General features: G+C 45.4%; 1 protein-coding gene across 1 annotated transcript in view; it reads right to left on the bottom strand.

Annotated features, from left to right (window-relative positions):
- The window catches only part of LOC126273342 (neural-cadherin-like), a 597,074-nt gene that overhangs the window by 380,157 nt on the left and 195,716 nt on the right, over positions 1-21,201 (bottom strand). Inside the window, exon 4 of the mRNA XM_049976888.1 lies at positions 19,618-19,755. Within this exon, the coding sequence (XP_049832845.1) occupies positions 19,618-19,755 (138 nt within the window). The remainder of the gene's footprint in view (positions 1-19,617; positions 19,756-21,201) is intronic.

The raw sequence follows: 21,201 nt of genomic DNA on the forward strand, positions 1-21,201 counted from the left end.
CTTGGCTACCTGACAGGGCATTTTGTCACACAAAATGAACTCAGTTTTCACTTTCAGCATGCAAGGATTAGATAACATTACCCAATATCCAATGAGGTACTTGCGGAATTTTTCCAATCTTTTGTGGTTGTCTTCGTGCCGTGCCAGATATTTTGTAACCTTTTACAAAATTTTTCACGGTGGATACTTCTTCTCCTGGGGTAGGTTTACTTAAATCGCAAGTGAAGGGAATTTTTTTGGCCAAAAAACAACCACATACGGTGATAAGTCCATATTTTCATGCACCTTCGCATTCTACGCTGCTACTACATAAGACAGTAGAGCATCCCATTCTTTATGGCTAATATTTACTTGATAACTTAGCATTTTGCTTCCATTCGGAGTACTCTTCCTGTTCTGCCATTTGTTTGCCGGTCATTAGTTTGCAACCTCTTCATACATAACGGTCGACATAATTATGTCAACAAGTCAGACGTAAAGTTAGTGCTGTTGTCAGTTTTTACAGTCTCTGGCGTTCTGAATTTCAGTAACCATAGCCACCATTTCTGTCTGTTGAGTTCCTTTCGTGATCATGTCTAAAAACATTAGAAACTGTAAGATAGTACACATCAATTCCTTGCTGGTGTTGCCGCAAAGGGACTAGAATGTCCATTCCCAACATTTGGACTGGTCTATCCGCACCAGGTAATATTTTAAAAGGGATTTCATTAGTGACTCAGCTTGGCTCTTTGGGTCCAGGGGATGCATTTCTATACATCAAGCTATACATCTTCCATCTATGTTAGCCACCAATAGTTCTCTTTGCCGCAGCACTCTCTGGGACGTTATCTGCTAGGTTACTATGCCCTGCCGAAAAGGAATCCTGTATCTACCTCAGTACTCCATTCTGCAAACCTGCTGGCACGACTATGTGGTGGCCGCAATTTGTTTGCCTGTACAGCACTGTCATTAGAGATGAATTGCACCTGCCTTGGGAACTGTTGGCAAACCGTGTCAACAGTTTGCGCTATTTTTTCCACAGGTATCCCAGTACGGTCTATGGTGTAGATTTAGCGACGAAGTCCATTTGTGTTTCTGTGAGACTTTCCTGGACGATGTACAACCTTAGAGTCAAACTCACGTTGTTGTAAAACGCAGCAGGCAATACGACTGGTTGAATCTTTTAGTTCCAGAAGTCATTTCAGTGCTGTTTAGTTGGTCGTGACGTCAGAACGTCACCCATACAGATTAAAATGGAAATAGGTGATGTCAAAAATTAGTGCGATCTTTTCTTCAGCAAAAGCATAGTTCTACTCTGACTTTTAGAGTTAACTAGAATTAAAGAATATTGGATGTTTCCTCCAATTTAGCTCTTGGTTCAAAACACAGCCTAGAGCATGGTTTCTCAAGCCAAAAAGCAATATACTCATAAATTGTTTTTGATAGTTCAAAAAAACAAGGATGAGGCTGACGATCAATAGATCCTTTAATCGTTCAAATTGTGCTTTGCAATCGGGATTCCAGCGTAACTTCACTCTATTCTTTAACAAATGAATAAGGAGTCCTGCTACATTTGTAAATTTTGGCATAGATTTTCTACAGTGATTAGTGTTCCCAAGATGTTAGTAATCCTTTTTACTTTGATAGGCACTGGGAAATCCTTATGGCTTGTACAATTCGAGAGTCAGTTCATATACCATACTGGCTAGTAATATGGCCTAAATAGTGGACCTCCTATAATATCAAATGAGAGTTTTCTAAACTAAGGGTCAGTCATATCACATGTAATCCATCAAAGACATCTCATAGACACATCAAGTTCAAAATGGTTCAAATGGCTCTGAGCACTATGAGACTCAACTTCTGTGGTCATTAATACCCTAGAACTTAGAACTACTTAAACCTAACTAACCTAAGGACATCACACACATCCATGGCCGAGGCAGGATTCGAACCTGCGACCGTAGCAGTCGCACGGTTCCGGACTGCGCGCCTAGAACCGCGAGACCACCGCGGCCGGCGACACATCAAGTATCCCTGGATGTCCTTGGAGAATACAATGATATAATCTAGGCAGGTTATGCTTTGTTTCATTTTCAGATCCTGTAGCACATCAGCTAAAAAGTGCTGGAAAGCCGCCAGTGCATTTTTCGTAGCAAATATCATCCGATGGTACTGACAGTTACCAGATGAAACCGAAAGTGCTATTTAAGGTCAGCCCTTGAGTGCTATCTCTAACTCGCGGTACCTATTTCACAAATCCACTATGGCACTGCACCAGATGAACACTTCCTTGCAATGATGAAAACTGAAAGGTACTTTCTTCTGTAGGTTTGTCCTGTACATATTCATCACTGGTCGTGGATGGGGTACTTCCTTTTGTATACTCCCAGTAGGAACTGTGTGCACCGCTAGTGACACAGCTGTCAACGGTTCAGGATGGTTAAATAATGTATATTCTTCCACTGACTTCTCCCCGTGGTGTTAGGGTAGCGTCTTTAATTCATAATGAAAAAACGTCTTTGGTCCTGGTTTATAATCCCTCCGCATAAGAAATCACCCTCATTCTGCCAACGGCCTTGTCAAAGAGGGCGGAGGAGCGGATAGAGGTTCAGGGCATTATCTTGTCTTAGGGGTGGGAAACTGGTCCTACAGGCGGAAGAAACAGCCATGATCAGCGGCATGAGGATGCAGAAGGCAATGGAAACCATTGCATTAAAGACACATTACGTATATGCACAGGGCATGTGGCCTGTAATTGAAGGGGTGACATGATGATCTCTCCATTGGCAAAATATTCCGAAATAGTTCTCCATTCGACAACGGTAGTTCAGGTATACATGCAGACATCGCAAGCTGAAGGTAAAGAGATAGGAAAAGTGTATCAGGATATTGGAAGGGTAATGCAGTATGTAAAGGGGGATGAAAATGTAATAGTCATGGGGGATTAGAATGCAGTTGAAGGGGAAGGAGTAGAAGAAAAGGTTACAGGAGAATATGGGCTTGGGGCAAAGAATGAGAGAGGAGAAAAATTAATTGAGTTCTGTAATGAACTTCAGCTAATAATAGTGAATACTCTGTTCAGGAATCACAAGAGGAGGAGGTATACTTGGAAAAAGCAGGGTGATACGAGAAGATTTTAGTTAGATTACATCATGGTAAGACAGAGATTCCGAAATACGATACTGGATTGTAAGGCGCGCCCAGGAGCAGATATAGACTCAGATCACAATATAGCAGTGTTGAAGAGGAGGCTGAAATGTAAGACCTTAGTCGGGAAGAATCAGTACACAAGGAAGTGGGATACGGAAGTACTAAGGAATAACGAGATACATTTCAAGTTCTCTAAGGCTGTAGATACAGCAATAAGAAATAGCTCAGTAGGCAGTACAGTTGAAGAGGAATTGACATCTCTAAAAATGGCGATAATAGAAGTTGGGAAGGAAAACATAGATACAAAGAAGGTAACTGCGAAGAAACTATAGGTAACAGACGAAAGAATCCAAATGATCGATGAAAGGAGGAACTACAAAAATGTTCCAGGAAACACAGGAATACAGAAATACAAGTCGCTCAGGAATGAAATAAACAGGAAGCGCAGGGAAGCAAAGCCGCAATGGCTGCAGGAAAAATGTGAAGAAATCGAAAAAAAATGAATGTCGGAAGGACACACTCAGCATTCCGGAAAGTAAAACAACCTTTAATGACATTAACATCAAGGGTGATACCATTAAGAGTGCAACGGGTATTACAATGTTAAACGCAGTGGATAGAGCGGATAGGCGGAAAGAATACATTGAAAGCTTAAATGAGAGGGGAGATTGGTCGGATGTGATAGAAGAAGAAACAGGAAGAGATATGGGACCCGGTATTAGAATCAGAATTTAAAACAGATTTGGAGGACTTCAGATCAAATAAGGCAGAAGGGGTAGATAACATTTCATCAGAATATCTAAAATCATTGGGGGAAGTGGCAACAAAACGACTATTCACGTAGGTGTGTAGAACGTATGACTCTGGCGACATACCATCTGACTTTGGGAAAAGCATCATCCACACAATTCCGAAGACGGCAAGAGCTGACAAATGCGATAATTATCGCACAGTCAGCTTAAGAGCTCATGAATCCAAGTTGCTTACAATAATAATATACAGTAGAATGGAAAAGAAAATCAGTTTGGCTTTAGAAAAAGTAAAGGCAAGATAGAGGCAATTCTGACTTTGCGGTTAATAATGGAAGCAAGACTAAAGAAAAATCAAGACATGTTCACAAGATTTGTCGATCTGAAAAAGCGTTCGGCAATGTAAAATGGTGTAAGATGTCCGAAATTCTCAGAAAAATAGGAAGCGCTCGTATTAAAAAGGGTCTACTGTTCAATCTGTACGTCGAGGAAACAATGACAGAAATAAAAGAAAGGTTCAGGAGTAGAATTAAAACTCAAGGTGAAACGATATCAATGGTACGATTCGTTGATGACATTGCTATCCTGAGTGAAAGTGAAGAAGAATTACACACTCTGCTGAATGGAATGAACAGTCTAATGGGTACACAGTATGGACTGAAAGTAAATCTAAGAAAGACGAAGGTAATGAGAAGTAGGAGAAATGAGAACAGCCAGAAACTTATATATCAGGATCGATGGTCACGAAGTAGGTGAAGTTAAGGAATTCTTCTACCTAGGCAGTAAAATAACGAGTGACGAACGGAGCAAGGAGGATATTATAGGCAGACTAGCAATGGCAAAAACGGCGTTCCTGGCCAAGAGAAGTCTACTAATATCAAATATCGGCCTTAAACTGAGAAAGAAATTTATGAGAATATACGTTTGGGGCACAACAGTGTATGGTAGTGAAACATGGGCTCTGGGAAAACCCGTAGCAGAAGAGAATCGAAACATTTGAGATGTGGTGCTACAGAAGAATGTTGAAAATTGGGTGGAGTGGTAAGGTAAACATTGAGGAAGTTCTGCGCAGAATCGGAGAGGAAAGGAACATGCGGAAAACTCACGTAAGAAGAAGGGGCAAGCTGATAGGACATCTGTTAAGACATGGGGGAATGGCTTCCATGGTACTAGAGGGAGCTGTAGAGGCAAAAACTCTAGAGGAATACAGAGACTGGAATACATCCAACAAATAATAGGGGACGCAGGTTGCAAGTGCTACTCTGAGATGAATTCGTGGAGGGCCGCATCAAACCAGTCAGTAACTGAGACAAATAATAATAATAATAATAATAAAATCCAACACTTCCAAGTCAAACATCAGCCCAACTCTTCCGAACGAAAATTATCTACGCTGTCAGACACCACTCGGTTTCCAGCAGTTTCCTAAAAATCTACATCACATGAAACTTAGGAATTGATGCAGTTCCTCGCTTTCTGATAAGGGCTGTATTACAAATAAAGTATCAATAGCAGATCAGGTCCTACATTCATCCAAAGCAGCTTTCCTGTACCTTTCGGTATTATATCACATGATCTGAGTCTAAGAGACCATGTATGCAGCCTTGTTGGCTTATCTGAAGTTTTCGGTGTTCCTTGCCATAGTTTGGTTCTTTCAGCGCTAAAACCAAGATGGAACTATATTTCACCCACCTTCATTCTGTACTGTTGAACATCGACTTTGGCGTGATGTTTAACCAGGGAATATCATGGTTTACGCTCATAGCTTATGCCTACACCAGGGAGAACTTCCATTTACACACCCGGAAATCTTTCCTCCCCACCCGGAAATCCAGCAGTGCTGAACCGAGCGCGCGAACACAGTTACTGTTCAAAATAGCACTGAGGTTATCAGTCCTCTAGAACTTAAAACTACTTAAGCCTAACTCAACTAACGACATCACTCACACCCATACCCGAGGCAAGATTCGAACCTGCGACCGTAGCGGTCGCGTGGTTCCAGACTGTAGCGCCTAGAACCGACAGTTACCGTCCCCACTACTTAGTCCACAACATGGTAGGTTCAAATTCACACCAAAAAATACTCTCTGGCTCGTCACGGACACCTGTGATCCTGTGCCCAACAAAATTTTCTCTTTACAAAGCTGGACAGACAAATGCCTGCAACCGATTTCACACAGAGGTGACCAGTGCTCACACTTACTAGGAGCTTTGTGCAGTGGTCACATCACCCCCTGTACCGTTTAACATAGTGGCTTGAGTGTTAGCCCTACCCTGATTTCACCTTCTACACGCCTGCAGACATTTTAGAGTGGAGTGTTCCACGTCTTCGTACCTTTGACACTGTGGCTTCCTTTGAAACCACTGAATTGGCCTGGAAAGCTACTTTTATAACAAATGAGTTCTGTGTTCAAAATCAGTCTCGTCTCTCTCAGCGTTATGACCGAGTCAATTTCAACCGAAGCCGATATAGTTGCTCACACTTCGTCCATAGTTTTCAGGATTTCACCGGCAATTTTCGTGACGTTTCATCTGGGTCGACTCTGAAAACGCATCAAACACTGATTTCTGCAAAATGGTCTTATTGGCATAATCATGTTCCGTCAGTTCATACGTATCTACATTGGTTTTCGGTCTACAGAACTTCCCAGCAATTCCCCTTGTTCTTGAACTATGCCAGTAAGTCGTTCCCAGTAATACCTAGAACTATTCTTTATTCTACAATTATTCACTAGCCTTACCTGAAGGTCCGCAAAGAACTGAGAATCCTGCAACTGCTCACTGTACATTACATATATAGCATTCTCTATTAATTTTAAAAGAGCCTTACTTAACAATTGCTTACTGATCCAGTTTCCTAACTTCGTGGTTGGATGCAAACCATCATAAAAGAAAATAACATATTCCTTACATTTTCACCAAAAAATAGGGCTACCAATGAGGCAGCATTTGATCATTCATTTCATTCACCCTTTGCGCAATATCTTCAATACGATGCGGTGTCAGTGGCCGTCAGATCAGTGTCCTGAGTCTTTGTGGTTAGGTGGTTGATTGATTAATGGAAGGGGATCAAACAGCGATTTAATCCGTCCCTTGATCCAGGGTGGCAGAAATCAAGGGAGAAACAACACGAACACCACAGTCCAGTCAAGGGAAAGGGATAACGTGCAAACAAAGAGGGAAAAGGGACATCAGGGCAGCAGGAAGAGGACAGAGTAAGAGGGGGGTGGATAGGAACAGGAAGAGCAGAGGCGCCCCAGCTACATACGGTGGAGCACCAGCACCGTCTCCCACCCATCCTGACACCCATACCAAAGGAAGAAGGCACAAGAAAAGAGGAAACAAAACAGCACGCCAGATCAGACAAAATGTAGGGAGAAGGCGTGAGAACCTCGCCGGTGTGAAGGCAAGGTCGAGGCCTCCATAACCAGCACCTAAGCTATGGACTAAAATGCCAGAAGAAAATTCAGGGACTTATATCAGAGAGTACAAACCACTTTCGTGAAGAAAACCAAGCACAGACATAGCCACACTATGATCGACCACTAACACCCAAGATAAGGAAGGTGAGAAGGCATATTTAATGCTAAGGGCCAAAAGGCGGGTCAGTCCAGGAAAATATGGATAGCTGGAGTGGAGCTCTTGAACTACAAAAGGGCTAATTCGTTGTGGAGTAAAAAACCATGAGTCAAACTGGTATTGCCAATACGAACACGGCAGAGGATGGTAGATTCCCACCCCGAGAGGCAGAGGGAAGAACGTCACATGGCGGTAGTCTCCATGGTGGCGTGAAGTTTATTAGACAGGAGGGTAGCCACCCAAGAGCCAGCCCATGATTGAGCAAAAAAGGTTTTGATGTAAATCTGAAAATTCGCCCCGAGGAGTCATGGAGGGAGGGATTTGGGTAGGTGGTCGCCTCTCTTAGCCAGACGATGCAAGTTCATTATCCGGGATACCTATGTGGCCAGGCACCCAAAAGAAGTCAATCGAACAGTGTATCCCAGATCAGCGAGAAGATCGTGGATGACAGAGACCTATAGGTGACGGGAAAAACACCTAAATATAGCCTGAACGTCACTCATTGAGTCCACACATAACAAAACTCGGGTGTGGGAGGACCATTTTATAAAACAGAGGGCCCAATAGATGGCCAAGAGTTCCCCAGTAAACATTCCACACATGGCAATCAAGAGATGGTGTTCCACGACAACAAAAGACATAAAAGCATATCCCTATTGATCAGCGGATTTAGAGCTATCAGTATAAAAAAAAACAATGACATCCAGAAAATCCCCTCAGAGCGTTCGGAACAAACAATGAAACACCATTTGAGTGCTTCTGGTCTCCACAAGAGATCCATCTAAATCCATGGCTGAGGAACTAACCATGGGTTGTGGTTAAAAGAGAACATGGGGAAGACGACAAGGAGGGGAGATGGGAAAAAAGCGGCTCTGAGCACTATGGGACTTAACATCTTAGTTCCCCTAGAACTTAGAACTACTTAAACCTAACTAACCTAAGGACGTCACACACATCCATGCCCGAGGCAGGATTCGAACCTGTGACCATAGCGGTCACGCGGTTCTGGATTGCAGTGCCTAGAACCCCACGACCGGGGAGATGGAAGCCAAAGTGGAGAGAAGTTAGGTGGAGCCCTATTGGTAAATCTATGAGAGGGTGGGCAGCTGGCGGGTGACAGCCCAAAGCTGCAAAAAGAATAAGAAGGGTGAGAAGGGGAATAGCGGATAGCGATGGCATTGGAAACCAAGAGCTAGGACTGCTGAATCGAAAGGGGAGGGATCCCAGCGTCAACCAGAAGACTATCGACTGGACTAGTGCAAAAGACACCAATGGCGAAGCAGATATCGCTGTTATAAACTGTGTCCAAGAGGAGCACCGTGGGAGAGCATCTGATCCATAAACTTGAGAACCATTATCCAGATGGGACAGAGCTAATACTCAGTAAAGGTGCAGAAGTGTCCTGTCATCTGTGTCCCAGGAGATGTGGGCAAGGAAGCAAAGGAAACTGAATTTATGGAAATAGCCAACCATCAGATGATGGATAGGGGGAAACCAAGTAAGTTGAACCAATCCCTGAGAGGGGAAAATCTCCAACCCGGGCCTTTAGGATTGACGTTCGGTCCTGTTGACCACTTAATACAGAGCCCTTGGGAACGTCATTGTCCTGGGTCCGCGGAGAGCTGAGAATAGTGACAACGCAGACTGGACGACTGGCGGGACAGGAATTGGCGAACAAAAATTGGGAGGGGGCCGAGACCCTAGTCGTGGAATTTGAGGATGATGTGATAGCACCAAACCTCGATAAGATGGTGGCGCTGACAAAAAGCCTGTCGAATTGCTGTTTCCAATCGAAGTAGACGATTAATTGGAGACTGTCGTTCCTGAAAGCCACACCAATAAGGAGATGAAAGACCCTGAGACTGAAGGACCCAATTGAGCCGTTCGGCCACCATCCAGTCTCGTAATTTGCAGGGGACATTTCTCAGGCTAATGTGCCAGTAACTGTCAAGAGACAACGGATCCTTGTCATGCTTCAGGACAGGAACCACAATACTGTCTCTCCACTGAGAGGGAAAATGCCTTGGAGCCAAATATGGTTAAACATAGGGTTCTGCGGCCGCTATCACAGTCAATAAAATTCTTCTGGATTTGGGGCTGCATTCAACAATAAAATTACGACGTTTCGGTGGCTATTGTAAGACGCCTTCCAAAGGGTGTATTGCTAGCTGCAGTTAGCCGAAACGTCGGAATTTTACAGTTACCAATGCGGCCTCAAACCCAGAAGAATTTTATTGATTGGAGGAGACGTTGATGTTGTGGAGGACTGAGGTATTGAAGCAACTGGTTATGGATGGAGTCAGGACCAGGAACTGAATTGTGAGAAAGGGCCAGAAGAAGCTCCCATTCGGTAAAAGGTTCATTATAGGATTTCTGATAAGGGACAAGGGATAAAATATAAGGAGGAAGACTACTTAATAGGAGGCTGTCACTAAAGCCATCGCAAAAAGTGTTGAAGTGTTCCCTGAGAACTGACTGACCTGTAAAAAGGCCATTTGGAAGGGAAAGGACCAGAATGGAAGAATGCCAAAGACAGCCTAGGAAGATGCAGAGTGTAGCCCACACCTGTATGCTCTGTTTAAGTAATGGGCTTTTGTACGAAAACGTTTAAAGATAATAGACAAGCGGAGGACAGGTGCCACTTAAGATGTTGGAAGGCATGACGACGAACACTGATACTGGTGGCAATAGCCATAATCCACCATGGAACTGGACGATGTTGAACGGGGCCTGTCAAGAGCCTGTCAAGCGGCAACGTCGGCAGTGCGGATTGTCGGACCGATCACGGACGACAATCTGACAAAGAAGCTGAAGAAATAACTTTGGAGGTATACAGAGGCCAATCAGCTTGATGGAAAGCCCAGTGGGAAAACGTGGCGAGCAGGGACCAAGAACACCAAGGAGAGGTGAGAGAGGGCAGTGGGGAAGGAGTGAGGATGGGGAGGGAGCTGCAGGAGCAAGGAAATGCTCAGTAGTTTTGAATGTATTATGTTGGAGTTCTGTGCATTGGACAGTGGACAAATAATTGCTGCTCGTATGGTGGCTGTTACCATGACCTAAGTAGCTGAATTTTGTGTTCCCATATCTAAGATTTATAGAGGGAAAGTGGGGAACCATCTGCTAAGTCACAATGTGGACGAAAACGTGTGTTCAGTGATCGTGACGGATGGTCATTGAAGAGAATTGCGATGAAAAATAAGAAGCTGACTGCTGCAAATGTCACTGCATAGCAGAATGTTTCCCTCGCGAACTCTGTCAGCACCAACACAACACGAAGGGGATTACAGGGAAAGCTGGCTCTCCAAAACCACTCATCAGTGATGCAAATGCCTGAAAAGGAAATCGTGGTGCCAAAGGAATGCAAAAGCTTGCACAGGAAAACGTGGTGTCAGAGCCATAGAACCTGGGCTATGGGGCGATGGAAGAATGTCATTTGGTTAGATGAATCTTTTTCCACAATAACTTTGGGTCGAGTTTATATTTCAAGAGTGAAACACAGCGGGGGTTCGGTGATGATTTGGGCAGCCATACATGGGCCCCATTGTTACTGCCAAGGATTATGTGATCTTTTTGGCTGATCATATCCATCCCATGGTACAATGGTGAAAGCTATTTTCCAAGCCATCAGGCTACCTTTTTACACAGATCACAACACTGGGACTGATTTTGTGAGCACGAGGATCAATCGTCGCATCTTCCCTAGCCACAAGAGTCACCACATCTCAGTATTATTGAGCCTTTGTGGTCTGTGTTGGTGAGAAGTGTGCTTGGTCACTATCCTCTCCATGATCATTACCTGAACGTGCCATTATTTTGCGGGTGGAATGGTGGAATGGCATAAACTTCTCTTGAAAATCGTACTGGACCCTCATTTACCCATTCTTACACCTTATTAGACATAGTAATGTGTTGGGATGATGGAACTAGAATTCTCGGTCCGCCGCCCCATATTTCGCTATGCAAAGCTTCACAATCAGCCCATAATTTAGCTACTTCCTCCAGCAAACACTAAATTGTCAACTGGGTATCCAGTCTCGTGCTGACAGACTTTTTGCTTACTACCTGCACCAAAAGCGTATAATACACATACACGAAAAAGAAAGAAAATGAAATTACCCTCTGTTGGTCAACCATGCAAAGTCCAATAGCTTTTCTGACCCCAAATATAATGGGTGTAGAACTGGGCCACTGTCCCTTTGCCGGAGGTGGGTGAAGGTGTTGACAAATGTAGACAGCCAACTTGTTGGTGAAGCTCTTTATTCATAAACATACACGTAGTGGTGTAACTGTAGCTGGCAGACTACAGTTGATATGCGATAACCATCAGACCTGAACGTGCTGGCACAGATGCCCCAACACAGGTGTTCCCCTACGAAGGCAGCCTACAGGTTTCTGCTCTGTCTGCATTGCAGTGGACGATGCTAGCTCCACAATAGGGTGGGGCGGCAGAGCCAGCAAATCTGCCCCAGGTATCGAGTACAGACCTCTATAGCTAGAGAGTGGCGGTACGAAGCTAGGTGGATCTCAAAGTGTGTCTCGGACCACGTGTCGGCATTACTGTGGCTGGCTGCCAGGACCCAAGGCAATCAGTCAATGCTTAACGGTGCAGGTCCTGGAGACGGCAATGGCGGCTGCATAATATGTACGGTACTGGCTAAAACTGTGTTCCATGCACCTGCATTTGGCAGGCAGTACATTATCCAAGAACACCTCTTGGTGTGACTAAAAGGTTGAAAGATTCGAATGAAAGGGCTGAAGCCTGTGGCCGACTGAAGCTTTGCGCCAGTCCATAGCGTGTGCTGATGTTGCGTAATACGAAACAGGGTGATTTTGCTGGAGGGGGATAAATTTCAGAAAAAAATTCATGAAAGGATAAGGACATAAGGACATAATAGCTTGAAATACGTCCCAAGGAAGGTACACCCACTTGAAATTCAAGACAAAAATTGTTTAATACTGTATAATATGACCCATCAATATCAGTGCAAGGCTGGTGGTCTGCCTGCATGTGGAAAGCCAGACGACCCCATGGAGCATTCCCCATCACAATTACCACTGTCCGTAGTATTTATAAGATGCACAGACCTTACTGATAGTGGACTTGCCTCCGCAGCGACGGTTTTATCACTGGTTTGTCGCTCAGGTCACCATAGTGCCGGAGTTTTTGTTAGCCATCCTATTCCAAAATGATGCAACCTTTATGAAGGGTAGCGTCATTAACCTCCACAGCACTCACCTGTCGTCTACCGACAATCCCAGTGATATGGTTGCAACGAGCTATTAGATCTGGTTCAGTCTGTCTGTAGACGGTGATTATTGACGACTGCCTTGTGGGATGAGTGAAACTTCCACAACGCTTCACAGGCAAGACTTATCTGAATTAACTGTCGGTGACTTTCTGTTACCTGCTGGAAGACATGCTTTTGGTGGTACGAAGGGTAGTGTGGCCGTAAGTCCATTGGACTACCATTTAGGACCAGTGAATCGATTGTGTTCAGTGAGGTCCTATCAGTATCAATATGCACAACATCTACAATGATTATGGTTCGAATATGTGTGACCGTCGATTGCGTACTGCTGCCTTTTGGCCCAAATAACGTTTAAACACTAATGCACATAAGAAAATAATTATTGAAACATTAATATGATTAAGCTTGGGTTAATAAAACGTATCTGAAATCAGATTGGCAAATAAAAACTTAACGAGTTTCTAGATTCCGAAGCCTTACTATGTAGACTAATGTACATGTTTAAACTCTACTTGTAAATTTATTACAACTATAAAAATAGGAAACACGTACGAAAAGATGGCCATATAACTCTAAATGGATTTACTAAAACCATTGAGATAAACTGATCGATGGAGCATTCATTACATCTTGGCTATTATATTACGACGGTCTCTTGTTCACCTTTCCCCATGAATTTAATAATTAACTGACTACAAGTGCTGATCCTTTACAGACACGTATGATGACAGAATCGATTCAGAACAATGACTTAATAGATCATGATTATTATGAATAGTCAAGAATTATGAACACACAGCCAAGCCAAATTCCACATGTCACCATTGTTATTGATTGCGTACACACTGAAACTTAAACGGTAACCGACTGCGGCGCGAATGACCATTTCAAGAAATCATTAGCAAAACATCCTAACAGTCCCAGCTAGTTGGTAGGTTTGTTTAAAAGGAAGGGGGGGAGGGGGGAGTAGACAAAACTGCGAGGTCATCGGTCCCTTGTTCCCAGTTGAACAATTACCCAAGAGAAAGAAGAAAACAAAGAAGACGTACTGCACTATAACAGGAGAACGGAAGAACCAGAAGAACAACAGAAAATCAACGAACACGACAATGGACAAAACAGAACAAGAAAACCCCAGTGAGACGCAAGAACCAGGGAGAGGAGATTAAAAACAAGAAAGCAGATTACCATGGCTGGCTGACCATGAGAATAAAACAGAAGAAGCCAGCCACTTTGCAACACATTAACACCTGTACCCTAAAAGCCCTAGAGTGGAGGACACAGAGGGACAAAGGACATGTGTTAAAACTTAGATCAAGTGATAAAACCTAACCTCACGAATAAAACGTAAAACTAAAGCTGCTATTGAGGTATTGTCACCCAACACCGAAGGTACAGTGCTGGGAAAGTTAAAACTCCACCGCAGAGCCGCTAAAAGTGGGCAATCCAGCAAGAGGTGGACGACAGTCATTTAGGAGCCACAGAGACACTGAGGTGGGTCCTTATGGCGGAGGAGGTAACCATGTGTGAGCCACGTTTGGTCAATGCAGAGTCGACAAAGGACAGCTGATTCCCTGCAAGAAGCCCACAGGCACGACTTCCACACATTCGCAGTCTCCTTAATGGCACGCAGTTTGTTGTGCATGCTGAGGTTACGTCATTTCGTCTCCCAAAGCCACAAAACCTTGTGGCATAGTACTGAATGCAGGTCAGTTGCAGAGAAGCTGAATTCCTTAAGCGGTTTCCGCGTAGCCTATTTGGCCAGCCTGTCGGCAAGTTCATTGACCTCGGGTCCTGACAAACACCACTGAACGACTGGACCGTACCAGGGCATAGATAGATGTACTCCAGGATGATGGCTACCAAAGTATGACGAGAGTCGCACTGGTCGATAGCTTGTAGGCTGCTCAGTACAGAGAAGAAGCGACTCCCCAGGGTATGAACGGATGTGCTCAAGAGCACGAGATATAGCTACCAGCTCCGCCGTAAAAACAATGCAACCATTGGGCAAGGAATGCTGTTGAATATGTCCTCCATGGACATACGCGAAGCCGACGTGAGCATCAGCCATCGAGTAGTTGGTGTAAAGCACTTCGTGGCCTTAAATCATGTCAAGAATCGAGAGGAAGTGGCAGCTGAGAGCCACAGGGTTAAGTGAGTCCTTAGGGCCATGTGAAAGGTCCAGGCAAAACTGCGGCCTAGATGTACACCATGGAGGTGTACGTGATTGGACCTTAAGTAAAGGTGGTAATGGCAAGGACTCCAGTTTGGAAAAAAGGGATCGCACACGAACTGCCATTGGAAGCCCTGACTTGGGCTGCCGATTCAGGAGATAAACCGTCGTGGGTGGGAAGAGGAGACGGTGACTCAGATTCGCAGGACAACTACAAAAGTGTGCAACGTAACTGTGCAGCAGTTGTGCACGCCTAACCTGCCATGGAGGAACTCTGGCCTCCACATTGACGCTGGTCACCAGACTCGTCTTAGAAGCTCCTGTCGCTAGGCGAACGCCACAGTGGTGCACTGCACCTGTTATCGACGCTCAGCGACACCAGTAATGGTGGAGCAGGACGAAATGCAGAAGTCGTCTGCATACAGAGAAGGTGAGACAGACGGCCCTACAGCTGCTTTTAGACCATTAATGGCTACTAAAAATAGAGAAACTCTCAATACAGAGCCCTGCAGGAAACCATTCTCCTGGATATGGGGGAACCTATGGGAGGCACCAACTTGGACATGGAAAGTATGAAGCGTCAGGAAATTTTGAATAAAAATCGGGAGCAGGTCTCGGAGGCCCCACTTGTATAATGTGGCAAGGATATGATGTCACCAGGTGGTGCATACGATTTTCGTAAATAAAAAATGACAGCAACCAGAAGTTGGCGTCTGGAAAAGGCTGTTCGGATGGCGGACTCGAGGGACACCAGATTATCAGTGGTAGAACCACCCTGACGGAAGCTGCCCTGACATGGAGCCAGTAGGCCACGTGACTCCAGGACCCAATCCAACCGCCGACATACCATACGTTCCAGCAGCTTACAAAGAACGTTGATGAGGCTGATGGGCCGATAGCTATCCACATCAAGCAGGTTTTTACCGGGTTTGAGCACCGGATTGATGGTGCCCTCCCGCCATTGAGATGGAAAGACACCATCACACCAGATCCAGTTGAAGACGACGAGGAGATGTCACTTGTAGTCAGGTGAGAGATGTTTAATTACCTGACTGAGGATCCGATCTGGCCCAGGAGCTGTGTCAGGGCAATGTGCAAGAGCACTGAGGAGCTCCCACTCTGTAAATAGGGCTTTATAGGATTCACTGTGGCGTGTAGGAAACTAGAGCACTTTCCCTTCCATCCGCCGTTTGAGAGTGGGAAAGGCTGGAGGGTAATTCTCCAATGAAGAGGCTCTAGCATTGTGCTCAGCAAAGTGCTCGGCAATCGCGTTTGCGTCGGTAGATAACACGCCATTTATGTTAACACCGGGAACACCTGTTGGTCTCTGGTACCCAAAAACACGTTTGATCTTTGCCCAGACTTGGAAAGGTGACTTACCCAATGGTCGAGCCATATCTCCTCCAACACTCCTGTCTCGGTCATTTGGTAAGTTGGCAAATGCTGGGAGGGAGCCGTTTAAACGTGCTCAAGGGAAGGTGCTTCATATGCTGCTTAAGAGCTCGCCAAGCTCCTTAATTGCTTCAGCGAGGTGAAAGTTTCCAAGTCTGCCTTGTTTAAAGCCCATCTGGGCAGGCGTCCATGGGCCTGACGCCAGGCCAGTAAAAGGAAGATGGGGAAGTGGTCACTACCACACAGGTCCTCATGTGCTCTCCAGTGGATAGATGGGAGAAGTCCTGGGCTGACAATTGATAAATCAATGGCCGTGTAACTACCATGAGCCACACTGAAATGTGTGGCGGTCCCACTATTTAAGAGGCATAGGTCGAACTGAGACCGTAAAGTTTTGACATTTCTCCCTGGGACAGTAAGCACAGTGCCATTCCATAAGGGGTTATGAGCGTTAAAATCTCCCGCTAGTAGAAAAGGTTTAGGGAGTTGATCAATCAGAGCAGTTAATACATTCAGGGATACTGCACCATCTGGAAGAAGATATTCATTGCAGACTGTTATTTCCTGTGTCATTCTTATTCTGACAACAACAGCTTCAAGAGGGATTTGAAGGGGCACAGTTTCACTACAGAATGAGTTTAGGACATAAAAGCAAATTCCACCTGACACTCGATTGTAGTCACTACAGTTCCTGTAGTATCCCTTATAGCTTCTGAGGGTAGGGGTCTACATTGCTGGGAACCAGGTTTCCTGGTGGGCAATGCAGAAAATAGGTTTAAAGCTTAACAGTTGCCGTAGCTCAGGCAGGAGGTGGAAAAAACCGCCGCAATTCCACTGGAGGATGACGTCATCGTGAGACTGGGAAGGCATGAAACACTCAATGAGGCAGTTTACACCTGAGGGTCAAGTGCGCCACCGACTTTTTGCCGGAGTAGACTATGTCCATTGTGCCTGAAGGTCCGGCGAGATCTAGTTGCTCAGTGGACGCCAGAGTCTCCACATCAACCGCAGACGCACAGCTCGTAGGTAGCAGTGGTGTGGGTGCCACCTGGCTGGGAGGACTTCACTGATTCAGTCTCCGGGACTGAGGATGAGCTGCTTTTGGGCTCTTCAGCCACTGGCGGGTATCATCTTTCCCACTAGCAGAAAACTGGGAAGGGAGTCATCCAAGGGACGCCTTCCTAGCGAGAGGAGCCGAAGAAGACTTATGCTTCTCTGGCTCAGAAGTGCGGACTGATATCCCCAACAGGTGGGGGAGGGGGTGAGTGGTGCTCCTGAAGTAGGTGGTGCAGGAGCAACAGGGAGGGAAGCGTCCCCCACCATCAAGGGGGCATGTGTAGTGTTCTGGTTCTGAGAGGCGACAGGAACGCGAGGAACTGAAGGGGCGACAACTTCTTGTAGCGGAGGTCATAGGCACAGTATGAAGCCGCTCATATTTCCTCTTAGCCTCAGTGTAGGTCAGTCGGTCCAGCGTCTTATATTCCATGATTTTTCTCTCTTTCTGTAAATTCATGCAGTCTGGCGAGCAAGGTGAATGACGCTCTCCGCAGATGACACAGATGGGAGGTCACAGGATGTACTGAAGTGTACGAGATATGGCCACAAGTTCCGCAGTGAATACACTGCAGCCAGCAAGCAAGGAATGCTGTTCAATATGGCCTCTGTGGACACAGGCGAAGCCAACATTGCCATCAGCCATCGCTCCGTCGGTGTAAACAACTTCAGAGCCACGGAACAAGTCAAGAATCGAAAGGAAGTGATAGCAGAGAGCGGCGGGGTTAACGGAGTCCTTAGGGCTATGCGAAATGTCCAGATGAAGCTTCGGCCGACATTTACACTATGGAGGTGTACGTGAATGGACCTCAAGTAGAGGTAGTAAAGGGAATGACTCCAGTTTGGAGAGAACGGATCGCACGCGAACCGCAGTCGTGAGCCCCGACCTGGGCCGCCGATGTTGGTGATGAACTGCCGCGGCTGGGAAAAGTTCATAACTTCCTTCCTTTTACAAGCCTTGTTAACCGTTTTACACCACAGAGGAAACTAATAACCACACTGCCATTGATGCAGCAAGTGGAGTAATTGCCTCGGTTATGGCAACGAAATACACGCAATATTTCTTCTGAAAAGCATTTGACTCCAGCGAAAGGACGAGGTCATCGGAGTTGGAACGCAGATTGGGAAGAAATTAGGTCCTGCCATTTCAAAAGAAACAGCCCGGCATTCGCCGAAAGAAATAAAAAAAAACAAGGGAAATCTGAGCCTGGATGGGCAGACGGGAATTCGAACCACCGTCTTCCTGAATACGAACCCAGTGTTTCACCTCTGCGCTACATCTCTCCGACGTTGTACTATATAGCACAGTAGAGCTTATTAACGGAAGTACAGCTACGTGGGGAATAAAAACAAAATTTGACGATTATTTGAAAATGCATGACGCGGCATGTTATCTTCGACGGACAGTCGTTGACAGATGCTGAATAAATTTTATGTGGACCACACGGAAATGCGCAGGGGATCTTGCTACTCAAGATGTATGTTAGTGGCTTGACAGGCAGTGTTAGTTTTTGCTGGTGAGGCAGTTATGTATCGTGAGATACCATCTGAAAAAATGTTGCACAAATGCCCACTCAGGCCTTGACAAGATGTCATCGCAGTGCAAACATATAAGCAACTTCGCAATTATGAAAGAGTGCCAATTGGATGTAGTCGACGCGTAGAAGTGATTCGTGGATGTATGAAATAGAACGATGAAATACTCAGTCGTTGGAAAGCTAGTAGCAGACTTCCGTTAAGAAGTAGAATACTGGGAAAATGCAATTAGTCTGTAAAGAAAGTTTTTTACAGAACACTCAAGGGACTCATCCTAGGATACAGTTGAATTTCGTGGGATCCCCGCCATAAAGGAATAATGGGGAATACTGAACGTATACAAAAAAGGGCAGCAAAGTTGGTCATATGTTCGACTCACAGCAGAGGATAACATAAGTACTTAAAGACGTGAGTCGGCAGGCATCTGAAAATAGGTGTGACCTATTCGGAAAAAACCTACTTACAAGGTTTCAAGAAGCAATATTAAGCGAATAATCTAGGAGAGTACAACAACCCCTTCCACATCACTTTCGTAGCTCTCACGAAGCCAAGATTAGACTAATTGCAGAGCTCTCAGAGGCCTTTAAGCGAAGACGCCTTTACAGACGCGAAGTCCACAGTTGCTTGTCGAGTCTGGGTGTAGTGCAGAATCTTCATTCAAGTAACGCTACCTTACACGTTTAATGGCATTGTGGGATACAGTTTCTTCTAAGCACTGGGATACGAGAACGAATTTTGAAGGTGCAAACCTTACCTTGAGAACAAATATCTCGCCAGTGTCCCTGTCGATGTGGAAGCTGCTGCTGGCGGGGTTGTTAGGGTCAACGCCCTCGCCTGTCAGCGAGTATGCAATGCCCAGAAGTCTGTCCGTGTCGCAGTCTTTCGCAGTCACCTGCAAAAACACAGGCGCATCGTAAATACACAGGGACACTCTCCAAGAGACAACAAAGCTGTTTTCACAAGGAATACAATAAGGAAAACGTATCCACGACTTACACTCAAACAAATGGTTCAAATGTTCAAATGGCTCTGAGCACTATGGGACGTAACATCTTTGGTCATCAGTCCCCTAGAACTTAGAACTACTTAAACCTAACTAACTTAAGGACATCACACACATCCATGCCCGAGGCAGGATTCGAACCTGCGACCGTAGCAGTCGCGCGGTTCCGGACTGCGCGCCTAGAACTGCGAGACCACCGCTGCCGGCACACTCAAATAAATAAGCTCACCAAAGGAAACATTGGGAACACCCTTAAAAGAACGCACTGGTAGCTTTAGAGTGCTGCAGGTGCCATAGAACTAGTATCAGACCGGGATGTGATTCTCCACCGCTAATGTAAATGATAATAGTGAAAGTGATATGTGTCTGCGAGTTATATGGGGTCGGAACAGATTAGCAGAAAAAAATTACCCAGGAGGCACATGCCCATGACCACTCTGTGAATGAAGTTGCACTATTTGTTGGCGTAACACCGCGGACCGTTTAGTGTGCCTACAAGGAACAGTGTACCCTTAGCATCCTGCAACACTGCCCAAGAACAGAGTTCATAAAAATGTCGCAACCGACAGGGACGGAGGCGGGTATCACACCTTCTCAATGGCATTCGATTTTAAACCCGACTCGCGCTGCAGCAACTTTATATCAACCAGTTTCCAGGTGAACTGTGTGAAGAGAAGTGTATGCATTGTGCTGCTCATAGCAACATATATAGCTGCACGTTTTCAGTGGGTCAAACAACAAATAGACTGGACAGTAACTGACTGTTGTCCGACGAGCCGCGATTTTGTCTCTTGTTAATTAAGGCGAAGCGCCAAGTGCACTGGCGACGCAATGAGACGACCTGCAGTGTTTCTGGAGGGTGTTGTTCAGGCCTGGAGTGGGTCTGTGATGTTTAAGGTTTTTTTTTTCTTTGTACTCTAACTTAGCCTACTTATCCGTTTATTGTGAACAACTGCCAAGACGTTTATTTAATCATTACAAGTGACCAACTATCGGCCTCTTTTTTACATCTTCATGATGAGTATGATGTCAACATTCCTATCTTCCGAGACGACAAAAGCCACATTCACGTGACAGCACGCTAGAGAAGAGAAATGAGCCTTGTGTTTTCTACTTTAAATTCGTCAGCGTGTCCTATGATGTCATCTCCGAACTCGCCGTCCCCGTACGTTTGGAGACTCGCGAGTCTCCGTCGCTACCAGTTCAATCGAAAACTCGCCACTTGAGTCTAGCGTCGGATACAAGTGGACTATACCAATGCAGAAAGGACAGCGGGTACACGAGTTCACGAGTATAACCGAGGACTTGCAGCACTGCCACTTCATTCGCCACCGT

Source organism: Schistocerca gregaria, chromosome 5 (genome assembly GCF_023897955.1).
Source record: "Schistocerca gregaria isolate iqSchGreg1 chromosome 5, iqSchGreg1.2, whole genome shotgun sequence".
Classification (NCBI taxonomy): domain Eukaryota; kingdom Metazoa; phylum Arthropoda; class Insecta; order Orthoptera; family Acrididae; genus Schistocerca; species Schistocerca gregaria.